At 45.6% G+C, this 13,027-nt stretch overlaps 1 protein-coding gene across 1 annotated transcript; it reads right to left on the bottom strand.

Moving 5' to 3' along the window:
• Nucleotides 1-10,671: 10,671 nt before the first annotated feature.
• On the bottom strand, nucleotides 10,672-11,295 carry LOC138351400 (constitutive coactivator of peroxisome proliferator-activated receptor gamma-like). The gene has a single exon (XM_069303217.1). It carries the CDS (start codon nucleotides 11,293-11,295, stop codon nucleotides 10,672-10,674), a length of 624 nt encoding a protein of 207 aa, XP_069159318.1.
• Nucleotides 11,296-13,027: the final 1,732 nt, after the last annotated feature.

A 13,027-nucleotide genomic window follows, 5' to 3' on the forward strand; every position in this document is an offset into this window, starting at 1 on the left:
TTGAGTTTCAGAAAAGAAAACTCGGAGAAAATGGTACATCTCGCCCCGTCGAAAACACATGTCCCGTCTGCCTGACGTCCAGATGACGGGGAGTTGTGTCCAGAGAAGGAGGAGTTTTGTCCAGGGTAGAGGAGCCTTACCTGGTCCTTCAGGTGTCCAGAGAGGACAGGGGAGACAGCAAGGGCCCCTCACACAGGACAGGAGACAGAGGGCCCCCTCAACCAGGACAGGGGAGACAGAGGGCCCCCTCACCCAGGACAGGGGAGACAGAGGGCCCCCTCACCCAGGACAGGAGACAGGGGCCCCCACACACCCAGGACAGGAGAGACAGAGGGCCCCACACACCCAGGACAGGAGAGACAGAGGGCCCCACACACGCAGGACAGGAGACAGAGGGCCCCCCTCACCCAGGACAGGGGAGACAGAGGGCCCCACACACCCAGGACAGGAGAGACAGAGGGCCCCACACACCCAGGACAGGAGACAGAGGACCCCCTCACCCAGGACAGGAGAGACAGAGGGCCCCCTCACCCAGGACAGGGGAGACAGAGGGTCCCTCACACACCCAGGACAGGGGAGACAGGCCCCCCCCCCCACACACCCAGGACAGGGGAGACAGAGGGCCCCCACACCCAGGACAGGGGAGACAGAGGGCCCCCACACCCAGGACAGGGGAGACAGAGGGCCCCCACACCCAGGACAGGGGACAGAGGGCCCCCTCACCCAGGACAGAAGACAGAGGGCCCCACACACCGTCCAACAGCTGTCCTCTTGCCACGATACAAGAGCCATTGTTGACAGCCTCACTAAGCTTGACAGCCACCGATTTATTTTGTGAAAAGCTAAGCTTATATGTTGCATCACCTCTTCTTGCCCCGAATGTCTTACAGCGGGTGTCTTACACTCTTCCTTGCCCCGAATGTCTTACAGCGGGTGTCTTACACTCTTCCTTGCACTGAATGTCTTACGGTGTTGAGTAATCGGTGTATGAGTGTATTAACCCCCTGTACCTCTAACACTACAATACTGTTGTGTTGTAAATGTTGTTTTTAAGATATAGTTCCAGGCAAGGGGGTGAAGTTTTTGAAGAGAACCGAGAACTCTCTTGGTTTATATTCTTGGAATGCATTAAAAAAAACATCCTTCTTCTGTTTGTTTCCGTTTGTCTTCTGTTTGTTTGTTTGTTTTCTTCCGCAGAGCTAAGACTGAGTATGTGTAGATAAGCTCCGCTCTAAGATTAAGGATGTTGGTTTGTCAATACAAAACTGTTTTGTCTTGTATATGTATATGTATATATGTAATATATATATATATATATATATATATATATATATATATATATATATATATATATATATATATATATATATATATATATATATATACATCCGAAAACTCCTCATCCCTGAAGGATTCGAACCCGGACAGCCAGGGCTCCACGAACCCTAGCCTATCAGTTGTGTAAAAATCTCACTACTTTCAATCTTTTTGTACAGTCAGTATGGTCTAGTTGGTATGGAGTCTCTCCGGGTTCGAATCCTTCAGGGGTGAGGCATTTTCGGTTGCATATTGGCTCGGGGACCATTCAAGCTTCTTTGCATGTAAATATACATATATATACATGTTTCTGGCATAGTTTTCGAACAGTATTTTCGTAATTAAACAATATATGTATATGAAAATGTTTCAAGGCCTTGACAGTATTTTTCTGGTTACGAAAAAACTTGTCAACATAACACATTTTTGGGCGAATTTTCTCACTGCATATATTATAATATATAAGACGTGCTTTGCTACGGCAAACTTCCAAAAAACTCGGTGGATAACAAAGCTTAAGACCGATAGAATCAATATTCTTAAACTCTTAATCAAAGAAATTTGGACTAACAACCCGAAGAACTCTAAGAGTAAAAAATTGATGGTTTCACATTGTATCTATGCCCTGAGAAACAATGAACATAAGATAAATTATTCGTAGGCTTTCAGTAAATACTAAACTTTTAGTGCGAAATCTTCCCTGTGAATAATTATATCTAAGAATGGCAAACATTTATCAATTTCAGTCTCCATAGTCAATTTTATAGAGGTGACTTGAGCATTAAGTTTAGCTACAAATTCGTCTTAATTTACATCTGTAGGCCATATACACAACATATCTAAACCATGGAATGATTCCAGGGGTAATTTTGGAAGACTAATTTCTTTTCGAAAAATTTTAAGTTTGAAAGCAATGGCGATAAAGGATCCCCCATTACCATTCCAAAAGTCTGTAAATAATACTCATTATTAAAAGTAAATTTACATTCTTTTATGCACAGTTTAACGAGATTGACAACAATATCAGCAGAAAGAGGTAAAACATGAATCAATAGTTCATGAACAAGGTAATCAAGAATATCATCAACCGGCACCTTTGTAATCAAAGAACAAACGTCAAAACTGATTAACTTGACATTTGGATTGATTGGAACATTATTCAATTTATTAACTCAATAGAATTGGTCAAACGAGAAGATGTAATAGTTTCTAACAATGGAGACAGAATTTTGGCGAGCCATTTAGAAAGCTTGTAAGAAACTGATCCCACAGGATTGATAATAGACCTCATGTATGAAATGATTGTGTGTGTGTTTGTGTGTAAAGTTTGAATGGATTTCAAGCCAATAGTGAAACTCTAAATACTATGACTCCCCCTCATAGATTCGAACCTGGGTCAGCCTGGGTACCATACCCCTTGGCAGCTCACTAGTGTAACCACTCTGTAACCTTGGCTGAGTGGTTGTAGTTCAGAGCTCCCAGTGGTGCTTGCAACGTCGCCGCTCAGGTTCGAATCCTACAGGGGTCATTGAATTTATAGTTGTAAATTGGCTTGGGGGGACCATTCAAGCTTTACACACACGGGTTTGGATAATATCCAAAGTGTTTAGTTTTAAAACTTTGTTGTCCCGGAAAGTAGAAAATGTTAGACTCTGATTTAAGACCTTTTTTGTAAGTTTTAAATCAATAGCATAATAAAGGGACGTGTAATTGTTTTTATTATGTAGCACTTTAGATAACGTTGTTTACCACTAGTCTCTGTGTGTGAGACAGAGAGAGAGAGAGAGAGAGAGACAGAGACAGAGAGAGAGAGAGAGAGAGAGAGACAGACAGAGAGAGACAGAGAGAGAGAGAGAGAGAGAGAGAGACAGAGAGAGACAGAGAGAGAGAGAGAGAGAGAGAGAGAGAGAGAGAGAGAGAGAGAGAGAGAGAGAGAGAGACACACAGAGAGACACACAGAGAGACACACAGAGAGACACACAGAGAGACAGAGACAGACAGAGACAGACAGAGATAGAGACAGAGAGAGACACAGAGAGGCAGAGACAGAGAGCACACCCTCTGAGAGCACATAGTACCCCCTCTCTTCAAACAGCCTCCCAGCTCGACACCAGCCATCGTTGGCCAGTGAATCAATCCCCTAGCCACGCTGCCCTTAATGAGGTCAGCCAGGGTTGTCAGCCATCTCCTTGCAAATGTGCCCTCAAAATTCAGACCCTTACGGCCACCTGACCTACACACACACACGCAGGCCAAGAGAACACCCTCTCTCTCTCTCTCTCTCTCTCTCTCTCTCTCTCTCTCTCTCTCTCTCTCTCTCTCTCTCTCTCTCTCTCTCTCTCTCTCTCCCTTTCCCTACTCTCAGATACCCTATTTAATCAAACCAAAAAGCTAAATGGTATCCAGGACTTTCCGAAACAGTCCCCCCTTATAAACTTGAGTACAAGTAGAGTATTAGAGGATTGGTATTGACTGGCATAGTTCGAACATCTGTTCTAAGCTGCAACGTCAGTTCTAAGCCTTGCAACCTGTTCATCACACCATCACTCATCAAGCCAGGTACTTGATTATGGTCTTCTGCCCCCTCATCTTCAGCAAAGTGCCCCCCCTCTCCTCTCTCCCCCCTTTTGACGATGGTACTGTTGCAATGCAATTGATAGCCTGTAGTGTTGATAGCCTGTAGTGTTGATAGCCTGTACTGTTAACAGTTTGTACTGTTGACAGCCTGTACTGTTGATAGCCTGTACTGTTGATAGCCTGTACTGCTGACAGCCTGTACTGTTGACAGCCTGTAGCGTTGACAGCCTGTACTGTAGACAGCCCGAGCACCACCTACGACGCAAAGTCTCACCCCCTTCTCGATCAAACCAACTATCGTGTCCAGCATCAGGATGATTAGTCACGCTAAAGCAAGTCTACAGTCCAAAGAGCTGCTGTGAAGACACTAATGCCCCTTTACCCTATTGCCTATTACCATCTTCACACCCATTAACTGACGGTAATTCAACATGCTACTCGGTTGGGCACCATTCCCCTCCTACCGTCCCATCCCAAATCCTTATCCTCACCCCTTCCCAGTGTTATATAATCGTAATGCCTAGACACTTTCCCCTGATAGTAGTATCAACATGCTACTCGGTATATGCTCCATAGTTATCTTGAGGTTATCTTGAGATGATTTCGGGGCTTTAGTGTCCCCGCGGCCCGGTCCTCGACCAGGCCTCCACTCCCAGGAAGCAGCCCGTGACAGCTGACTAACACCCAGGTACCTATTTTACTGCTAGGTAACAGGGGCATAGGGTGAAAGAAACTCTGCCCATTGTTTCTCGCCGGCGCCTGGGATCGAACCCAGGACCACAGGATCACAAGTCCAGCGTGCTGTCCGCTCGGCCGACCGGCTCCCTATACGGCTAGTTATACGTAGTTCTTTCTGTATTTCTGTTGATAGCTTTTTTCCTTCTATGAGTATAGTATGGCAGGGAGGTATTTTCCACGTCGTTGCTAAGGTACGTCTGAGGTACTGTCCTCGCTGGTAGCGTTGGGGTAATTCTCAGATACAATGGTTTTCAATTTTTATCCAGAATTCAATTACATGTTCGCCAGGAGCCCGCGCTGGGATTCGAACGAGCGGTGGAGACCTCCTCCCTTGCCTCAAGGCAACGGTTGTGCCCTGTTGAGACGAGGGGCCATATTCACGAAGCAGTTACGCAAGCACTTACGAACCTGGGGCCAGATTCACGAAGCAGTTACGCAAGCACTTACGAACCTGGGGCCAGATTCACGAAGCAGTTACGCAAGCACTTACGAACCTGTCCATCTTTTCTCAATCTTTGGCGCCTTTGTTTACAATTATTAAACAGTTAATGAGCTCCGAAGCACCAGGAGGCTGTTTATAACAATAACAACAGTTAATTGGCAAGTTTTCATGCTTGTAAACTGTTTAATAAATGTAACCAAAGCCGTCAAAGATTGAGGAAAGATGTACACGTTCGTAAGCACTTGCGTAACTGCTTCGTGAATCTGGCCCGAGGACTATAAAAAAAAAAAAATAACAAATGCTAATTCAAATGTTGAATTCAGAAATGGTTGAAGTGTCCTTCTCTAGAAAACATTTCTGAAACTTATGTAATATTATAACATTTATCTCAAAGAAGATATGGTGACTTCAGGTAATTAAATATAGAAATTGGTGCAGCACTCTGAATTTACAAGGGAATTAAATTATTGCCAGGGTGGGAGAATTATTTGACGCTACTAAATTAGTTTAGCATTTATGTCCCTATGAAACAATGCTTTATTGAATTACTGAGTTTATTGCTTGCAGTATTGGCAGAGGCTCCGTAACTAGATTGCATTTGTCAGGAGCTTTTCCACTTTACTTGATAATTGTTCCCATTTACCAATTAATAGTTAATGATGAAGCGGGAAAGAAGGAAGGAATTATGAGGGGAAAGCACCAAGCCATTACGACTATATAGCACTGGGAAGGGGGTCAGGATATGGATTTGGGATGGGACGGAGGGAAAGGAATGGTGGTCAATCACTTGTGGACGGTCGGGGATTGAACGCCGACCTGCAGGAAGGGTGACCGTTGCTCTAACGTCCTCATCGTTACTATAAGGACTACCAAACCAGGATACCTTGAGGTTACCTTGAGGTGATTCCGGGGCTCAGCGACCCCGCGGCCCGGTCGTCAACCAGGCCTCCTGGTTGCTGGACTGGTCAACCAGGTTGTTGGACGCGGCTGCTCGCAGCCTGACGTATGAGTCACAGCCTGGTTGATCAGGTATCCTTTGGAGGTGTTTGTCAAGTTCTCTCTTGAACACTGTGAGGGGTCGGCCAGTTATGTCCCTTATATGTAGTGGAAGCGTGTTGAATAGTCTCGGGCCTCTGATGTTGATAGTTCTCTCTTGAACACTGTGAGGGGTCGGCTAGTTATGTCCCTTATGTGTAGTGGAAGCGTGTTGAACAGTCTCGGGCCTCTGATGTTGATAGTTCTCTCTTGAACACTGTGAGTGGTCGGCCAGTTATGTCCCTTATGTGTAGTGGAAGCGTGTTGAACAGTCTCGGGCCTCTGATGTTGATAGAGTTCTCTCTCAGAGTACCTGTTGCACCTCTGCTCATCAACGGATGGGCAGAGTTTCACTACAACATCAATGGTATACCAAATTAACCACATATTTAACCAGTTTTTAACATATCACAAGGCCCATGGAAAGTGACCTCTGGCAACTCGAGCTGGACGGTGAGTGTCCAATTAATGTTTATTTTGCTTTTGCATGAATGAATAGCATTTCAGTGATGTATAACATGTATACAATGTATAATAGATTCCGCAGATCGGGGAAAGAAGAGGATTTTTTTTTTTTTTTTTTTTTTTTTAGTTCACAGCTAGATTTTTAATACGGAGGTAGGCCTATCGTGATGATTTCGGGGTTTAGCGTCCCCGCGGCCCGGTCGTCGACCAGGCCTACTTATTGTTACACATCCCCAGGAAGCAGCAGCCCGTACAGTTGACTAACTCCCAGGTACCTATTTACTGCTAGGAGAACAGGAGCATCAGAGTAAAAGAAACTTTGCAAATGCTTTTGCAAAAAATGCCCAAAAAATTGGCAGCCAAATGTTTTGCCATTTTGCTGCCTTTGTGAGCCAGCATTATCATCTGTAATATAAATGACCCCCCCCCCCCCACCCACCCAAAAAAATCTGTTTTGGGATTGGTGTGCTTGAACATGGAGTCCTCTATTCAAGAATTCATCTATAAAAAGTCCCCAAATAAAAATTATAGTAGAGCAAATTAACCCATTGCTAGGTAAATAGGTAAATTGCTAGGTAAACACTCCTAGCAGTAAATAGGTACCTGGGAGTTAGACAGCTGCCACTGGCTGCTTCGGGGGGTGCAGGCCTGGTCGAGGACCGGGCCGCGGGGACACTAAGCCCCGAAATCATCTCAAGATAGGTAGACAATCACTAAGGACCAACAAATAAGGGTCCATCCAACAGCGTAAATTATACAAAGGCAAAATATTAAAAAAAAAATCTCAATTAATATAAATTGAAGCAAGTTATATTTTTAAAGATGAGCAGCAACAGAAGGTGTTGAATCGCCGGCAGTAAAGACGGAGCCAAAACTCTGTCTGCGCCTCCTCCACAACTCTAATACAACTGGACAATAAAACTGTTTTATTCAAGTGAGAAATGAAAATCTTATGCCAGGCAGTGTGAGGTGGATGTATTTTTCTCAGTGACTTGCTGTGGACATTTATTTTGGAATGTGTTGTCGAGAGGGGGAGAGAGAAGGGGGAGAGAGGAGAGAGAGAGAGAGAGAGAGAGAGAGAGAGAGAGAGAGAGAGAGAGAGAGAGAGAGAGAGAGAGAGAGAGAGAGAGAGAGAGAGAGAGAGAGGGAGAGAGAGAGAGAGAGGGAGAGAGAGAGGGAGGGAGGGAGAGAGGGAGGGAGAGGGAGAGGGAGAGGGAGAGGAAGAGGGAGAGAAGAGAGAGAAGAGAGAAGAGAATCATTTACAACATTTTTTCTCAACAAGAATGTTGCTAACACTTCCAATCTCTCCACATTCCTTGCCTATCCTAAAAAATATTGTTTCCTCCACACCATGCCTCTCTCCCAATCACCCTGCCTCTCTCCCAATCACCCTGCCTCTCCCCCAATCACCCTGCCTCTCCCCCAATCACCCTGCCTCTCCCCCACACACCCTGCCTCTCCCCACACACCCTGCCTCTCCCCAATCACCCTGCCTCTCCCCCAATCACCCTGCCTCTCCCCCAATCACCCTGCCTCTCCCCCAATCACCCTGCCTCTCCCCCAATCACCCTGCCTCTCCCCCACACACCCTGCCTCTCCCCACACACCCTGCCTCTCCCCACACACCCTGCCTCTCCCCCAATCACCCTGCCTCTCCCCCAATCACTACTTCCCACGCCTCTCCTCCTATGTATTTTTAACTGCCTTACTCTGCTTTAGCTGCTGAATATGTTAAAGGGTTTCAGATGAAAGGTCAAATCAGAGCCTTAGAGCGCAAGAGACGCCTTCACAGCGGCCCCAGTTGTGGGGGTCCATGCGGGTACTTAATACCCACCCCACATGCTACACTGGGGCATGATATCATGTTGATCAGACCACACACTAGAAGGTGAAGGGACGACGACGTTTCGATCCGTCCTGGACCATTCTCAAGTCGATTGTGGAGTTAGACAGAATGGTCCAGGACGGACCGAAACGTCGTCGTCCCTTCACCTTATAGTGTGTGGTCTGGTCAACATAATTTAGCCACGTTATTGTGACTCATCGCCTGCACATGATATCATCAATTGAACGTTTTGCCATACGTCAGTGTGGTAGTACATCGAATCTTATACGTCGAAGGTATTATCATACGTCAATGGGTGATGTAGTAGTTCGGTGGTATATAAGAATTCACACACAAGGAAATGGACGGGTATATTAGCTTGAGTGAAACGAGCATTTAATCAACGTTGAATAGGGACAGGATATATACCCCCCCCCCCCCTTCCTCTGGATATCCCCCTAATCGTCGACAAAAGCAAATCCCCCCAAAAAATATATATTTGCAAATGAAACGTTTGCCACGTTTAAAGTTTCTGTCCCTCGGTAGACGCAGTGTTTCCTCGTCCCTGTCAACTAAGCTTCTGCCGTCAGCCACACCATCCGTCAAGCCGTCAACACAACGTCCGTCAAGCCCGTCAACACACCGTCCGTCTAGTTGAGGTGTATTGCAACATGGAACATGTGACTGGCATCAGAATCTATAACCCGGATGGTGGTAACATTGGCACGGTGTCACGTAGCATACTTTCCTGTAATGCCAATCCCTATCCGACCATGTTGGGCACATACCCGACAGCAATTACTGTGGAAAAAAATTGGCTAATTCAGATCCAAGCGTATGGCCTCCTGAGCTGACAGACAAACTTTTAAATTTATGGATACAGATGAATCTTTAATTAAAATGGATTTAAGATACAGGTTTTATGATTGATAAAAATTACGATTTCCAAGAGAATACCCAGTTTTAGTAGAGCACCAGATGCTTAAGACCACCACACACTTAAGAGCCCCAGACACTTAAGAGCACCACACACTTAAGAGCCCCAGACACTTAAGAGCACCACACACTTAAGAGCCCCAGACACTTAAGAGCACCACACACTTAAGAGCCCCAGACACTTAAGAGCACCACACACTTAAGAGCCCCAGACACTTAAGAGCACCACACACTTAAGAGCCCCAGACACTTAAGAGCCCCAGACACTTAAGAGCACCACACACTTAAGAGCACCACACACTTAAGAGCCCCAGACACTTAAGAGCCCCAGACACTTAAGAGCCCCAGACACTTAAGACCACCACACACTTAAGAGCACCACACACTTAAGAGCACCACACACTTAAGAGCCCCAGACACTTAAGAGCCCCAGACACTTAAGACCACCAGACACTTAAGAGCACCACACACTTAAGAGCCCCAGACACTTAAGAGCCCCAGACACTTAAGACCACCAGACACTTAAGAGCACCACACACTTAAGAGCACCACACACTTAAGAGCACCACACACTTAAGAGCACCACACACTTAAGAGCACCACACACGACCACCAGACGCTAAAAAGCATAATTACGTATATAATACCAAGAAATACTGCAGCCATAAGGAACAAGAATTATAAACTGCATTATAAAGAATTAGCTTAAGACAGTAACTAAGGTTTATTGAGACTAGCTTCTGGAAGTTTCCTTGAGAGCGTCGGCTGCTGCCTTCCTGTCATTATTCCTTTTCCCTGTGTTCTTCCTTCTAATCTCTCTCTCTCTCTCTCTCTCTCTCTCTCTCTCTCTCTCTCTCTCTCTCTCTCTCTCTCTCTCTCTCTCTCTCTCTCTCTCCCCTTTATTAGGCATTTATTCTAGTTTGTCTCATTTTCTACCTTTCTTGTATGCATGTTTTTGGTGTGTGTACCTATTTATGTCTTTTCTCTACATCTGTTTTATCACTAACAGCTATTTTCTTCCCTTTCCACTACCCCCCTTCCCTTTTTTCCCTTTCCACTACCCCCCTTCCCTTTTCCTCCCTTTCCCACTCTCACGCCCTTCCCATCACCTACTCTCCTCCCCATTAGGTAAAAACAAATAGGTTAGAAAAGAAGGCAGCAACGTGAACATAGATTTATAATAAATCAGATTTAAGACGACGAATACTAGGCCGTGGATTGCTTGTTTAGGCAATTGACAGGCAGCTAGGTGACAGTCTCATCCCCCAGCCCCCCTAAAACCAGCCCCCCCCTGACACAAGGCCCGCCCCCCCTAGCCCCTTTACACCGTCACACACTAATGGCTGGATGCTGTCACCATCCCAACATCTCCCCTCACACTGGATGCTGTCACCATCCCAACATCTTCCCTCATACTGGATGCTGTCACCATCTCAACATCTTCCCTCACACTGGATGCTGTCACCATCCCAACATCTTCCCTCATACTGGATGCTGTCACCATCCCAACATCTTCCCTCACACTGGATGCTGTCACCATCCCAACATCTTCCCTCACACTGGATGCTGTCACCATCCCAACATCTTCCCTCACACTGGATGCTGTCACCATCCCAACATCTTCCCTCATACTGGATGCTGTCACCATCCCAACATCTCCCCTCACACTGGATGCTGTCACCATCCCAACATCTTCCCTCACACTGGATGCTGTCACCATCCCAACATCTTCCCTCACACTGGATGCTGTCACCATCCCAACATCTTCCCTCATACTGGATGCTGACACCATCCCAACATCTTCCCTCATACTGGATGCTGACACCATCCCAACATCTTCCCTCATACTGGATGCTGTCACCATCCCAACATCTTCCCTCATACTGGATGCTGTGAGAGCATCCAGTATAAGGATGGGTGTGGTCATCCCAACATCTTCCCTCACACTCAAGGGGCCCATATTCCCCTTCTCGAGTGGACAGTTTGAGAACAAATTTCCTTCGACAGTTCCTCAGAGCTCTGTGACCTCGCCCCGTCCCAGATTCTTGCACGTTAGTTCCCATTGCTCTTGGTAACGGTCTTAGCATTCTACTGGTTGCAAGTAGCAACAAACCTCTTTGAGTTCATCTTATCTCTCCAGATGAAGATTCCCGCAAGACTTGAACGCACCAAAGATTCTGAGTCACTAGAATTGCAACATGCAATGAATTAAATAAATGGAAGGCATAGAGTGCGAGGTGAAGATGCGCAATGGACATGGAGAAACTGCAAGAATGGTCAAAAATGTTAAACGCGAGTTAAACGCGAGTTAAACGCGAGTTTAACTCGAGCAGGTGCTGAGTGCTGCACATGAGAACAGAAAACTGGTTACAGGAAGACCATGGTGCAACTAGGAGACAACACACAACTAGGAGAGCCCGTGGACTATTTTCCTACTAGGAATCACCAGCTGAAAGTCTTGCAACCCCAATGAAAAAAATATATCAGAATCCATCGAAGCATTACGCATCTACAGACGAAACCTCTATATCATTTGTTTCAATCATGGTAACTTTGTTATTATTTATTAAACACTTTACGAACCTCGTAACTTGGCAATCCAGAATTATTACAGTTATAAACCACCTCGTAAGTGTTCGGGAGTTCGTAAATAGCTTAATGAATGTCAAATAACCAGGTTGAGATAAGAGTGTGTGTTCACCTATTTATTAAAGCAGGTTTCAGGGTTTAGCTCCTGTACCCCGCCTTTCCAACCACCGGTTCTGTCCTTAGGTTTCTGTTCCATTTTCTCATGAATCTTCGCAAGTGTTATATATACTCATACTGGTTATCTTGAGGTTATCTTGAGATGATTTCGGGGCTTTTTAGTGTCCCCGCGGCCCGGTCCTCGACCAGTCCTCCACCCTCAGGAAGCAACCCGTGACAGCTGACTAACACCCAGGTACCTATTTTACTGCTAGGTGACAGGGGCATATGGTGAAAGAAACTCTGCCCATTGTTTCTCGCCAGGCGCCTGGGATCGAACCCAGGATCCACAGGATCACAAGTCCAGCGTGCTGTCCGCTCGGCCGACCGGCTCCTGACTCATTGTTTCTCCTCATAATTACCTAGCTTTAGTGTAATGACTCACATGTAATAATAATATTATGCTGTCAGGTGTACTTGGCCAAGTACTGAACCAGATGCTACCCACAACAGCTTGCTAACTCCCAGGGAGTTATTTACTGCTTGGTGAATAGGTACATCAGGTTAAATGAAACTTTGCCTAAACGTTCTGTCCTACCACAAGATTTTTTTATTTTTATTTTCCAGGCTGTATGTGTATTTGTGACTTTTAGTTTTAATGCAACTTTAAAGAGTTTCTGTTGCTATGTAGAACTACTGTATGTTGATTACTCAACTGCTGATAAATTTATCTTTACGACCCCTTAGCGAATTTGACCTTAAAATCTACATCTGCAATTACCTCGTTCTATTGGTTCTGAGTCGCATTTCTTTACCACGTCTGTGTGGGGGTCTCGGTATCTTTCACTGTTGCGATCATGTCTATGCTCATCCTTGTGAGGTGTAGGTTTCATAGTAGATTCTCGTCGACATTCCTTACATTTTAGGTACCAGGTATGAGGCAAACCTCTAGATTTCCTGAAGCTTATATTCATGCTTTAAAAGGTGTCAGTTCATTGCTAGCGCTG

The sequence above is a fragment of the Procambarus clarkii genome, chromosome 49 (assembly GCF_040958095.1).
Source record: "Procambarus clarkii isolate CNS0578487 chromosome 49, FALCON_Pclarkii_2.0, whole genome shotgun sequence".
Lineage (NCBI taxonomy): Eukaryota > Metazoa > Arthropoda > Malacostraca > Decapoda > Cambaridae > Procambarus > Procambarus clarkii.

Excerpts from the sequence above, each read along its gene's own strand:
- LOC138351400 (XM_069303217.1), bottom strand. The coding sequence starts at position 11,295 with ATGGGCCCCTTGAGTGTGAGGGAAGATGTTGGGATGACCACACCCATC.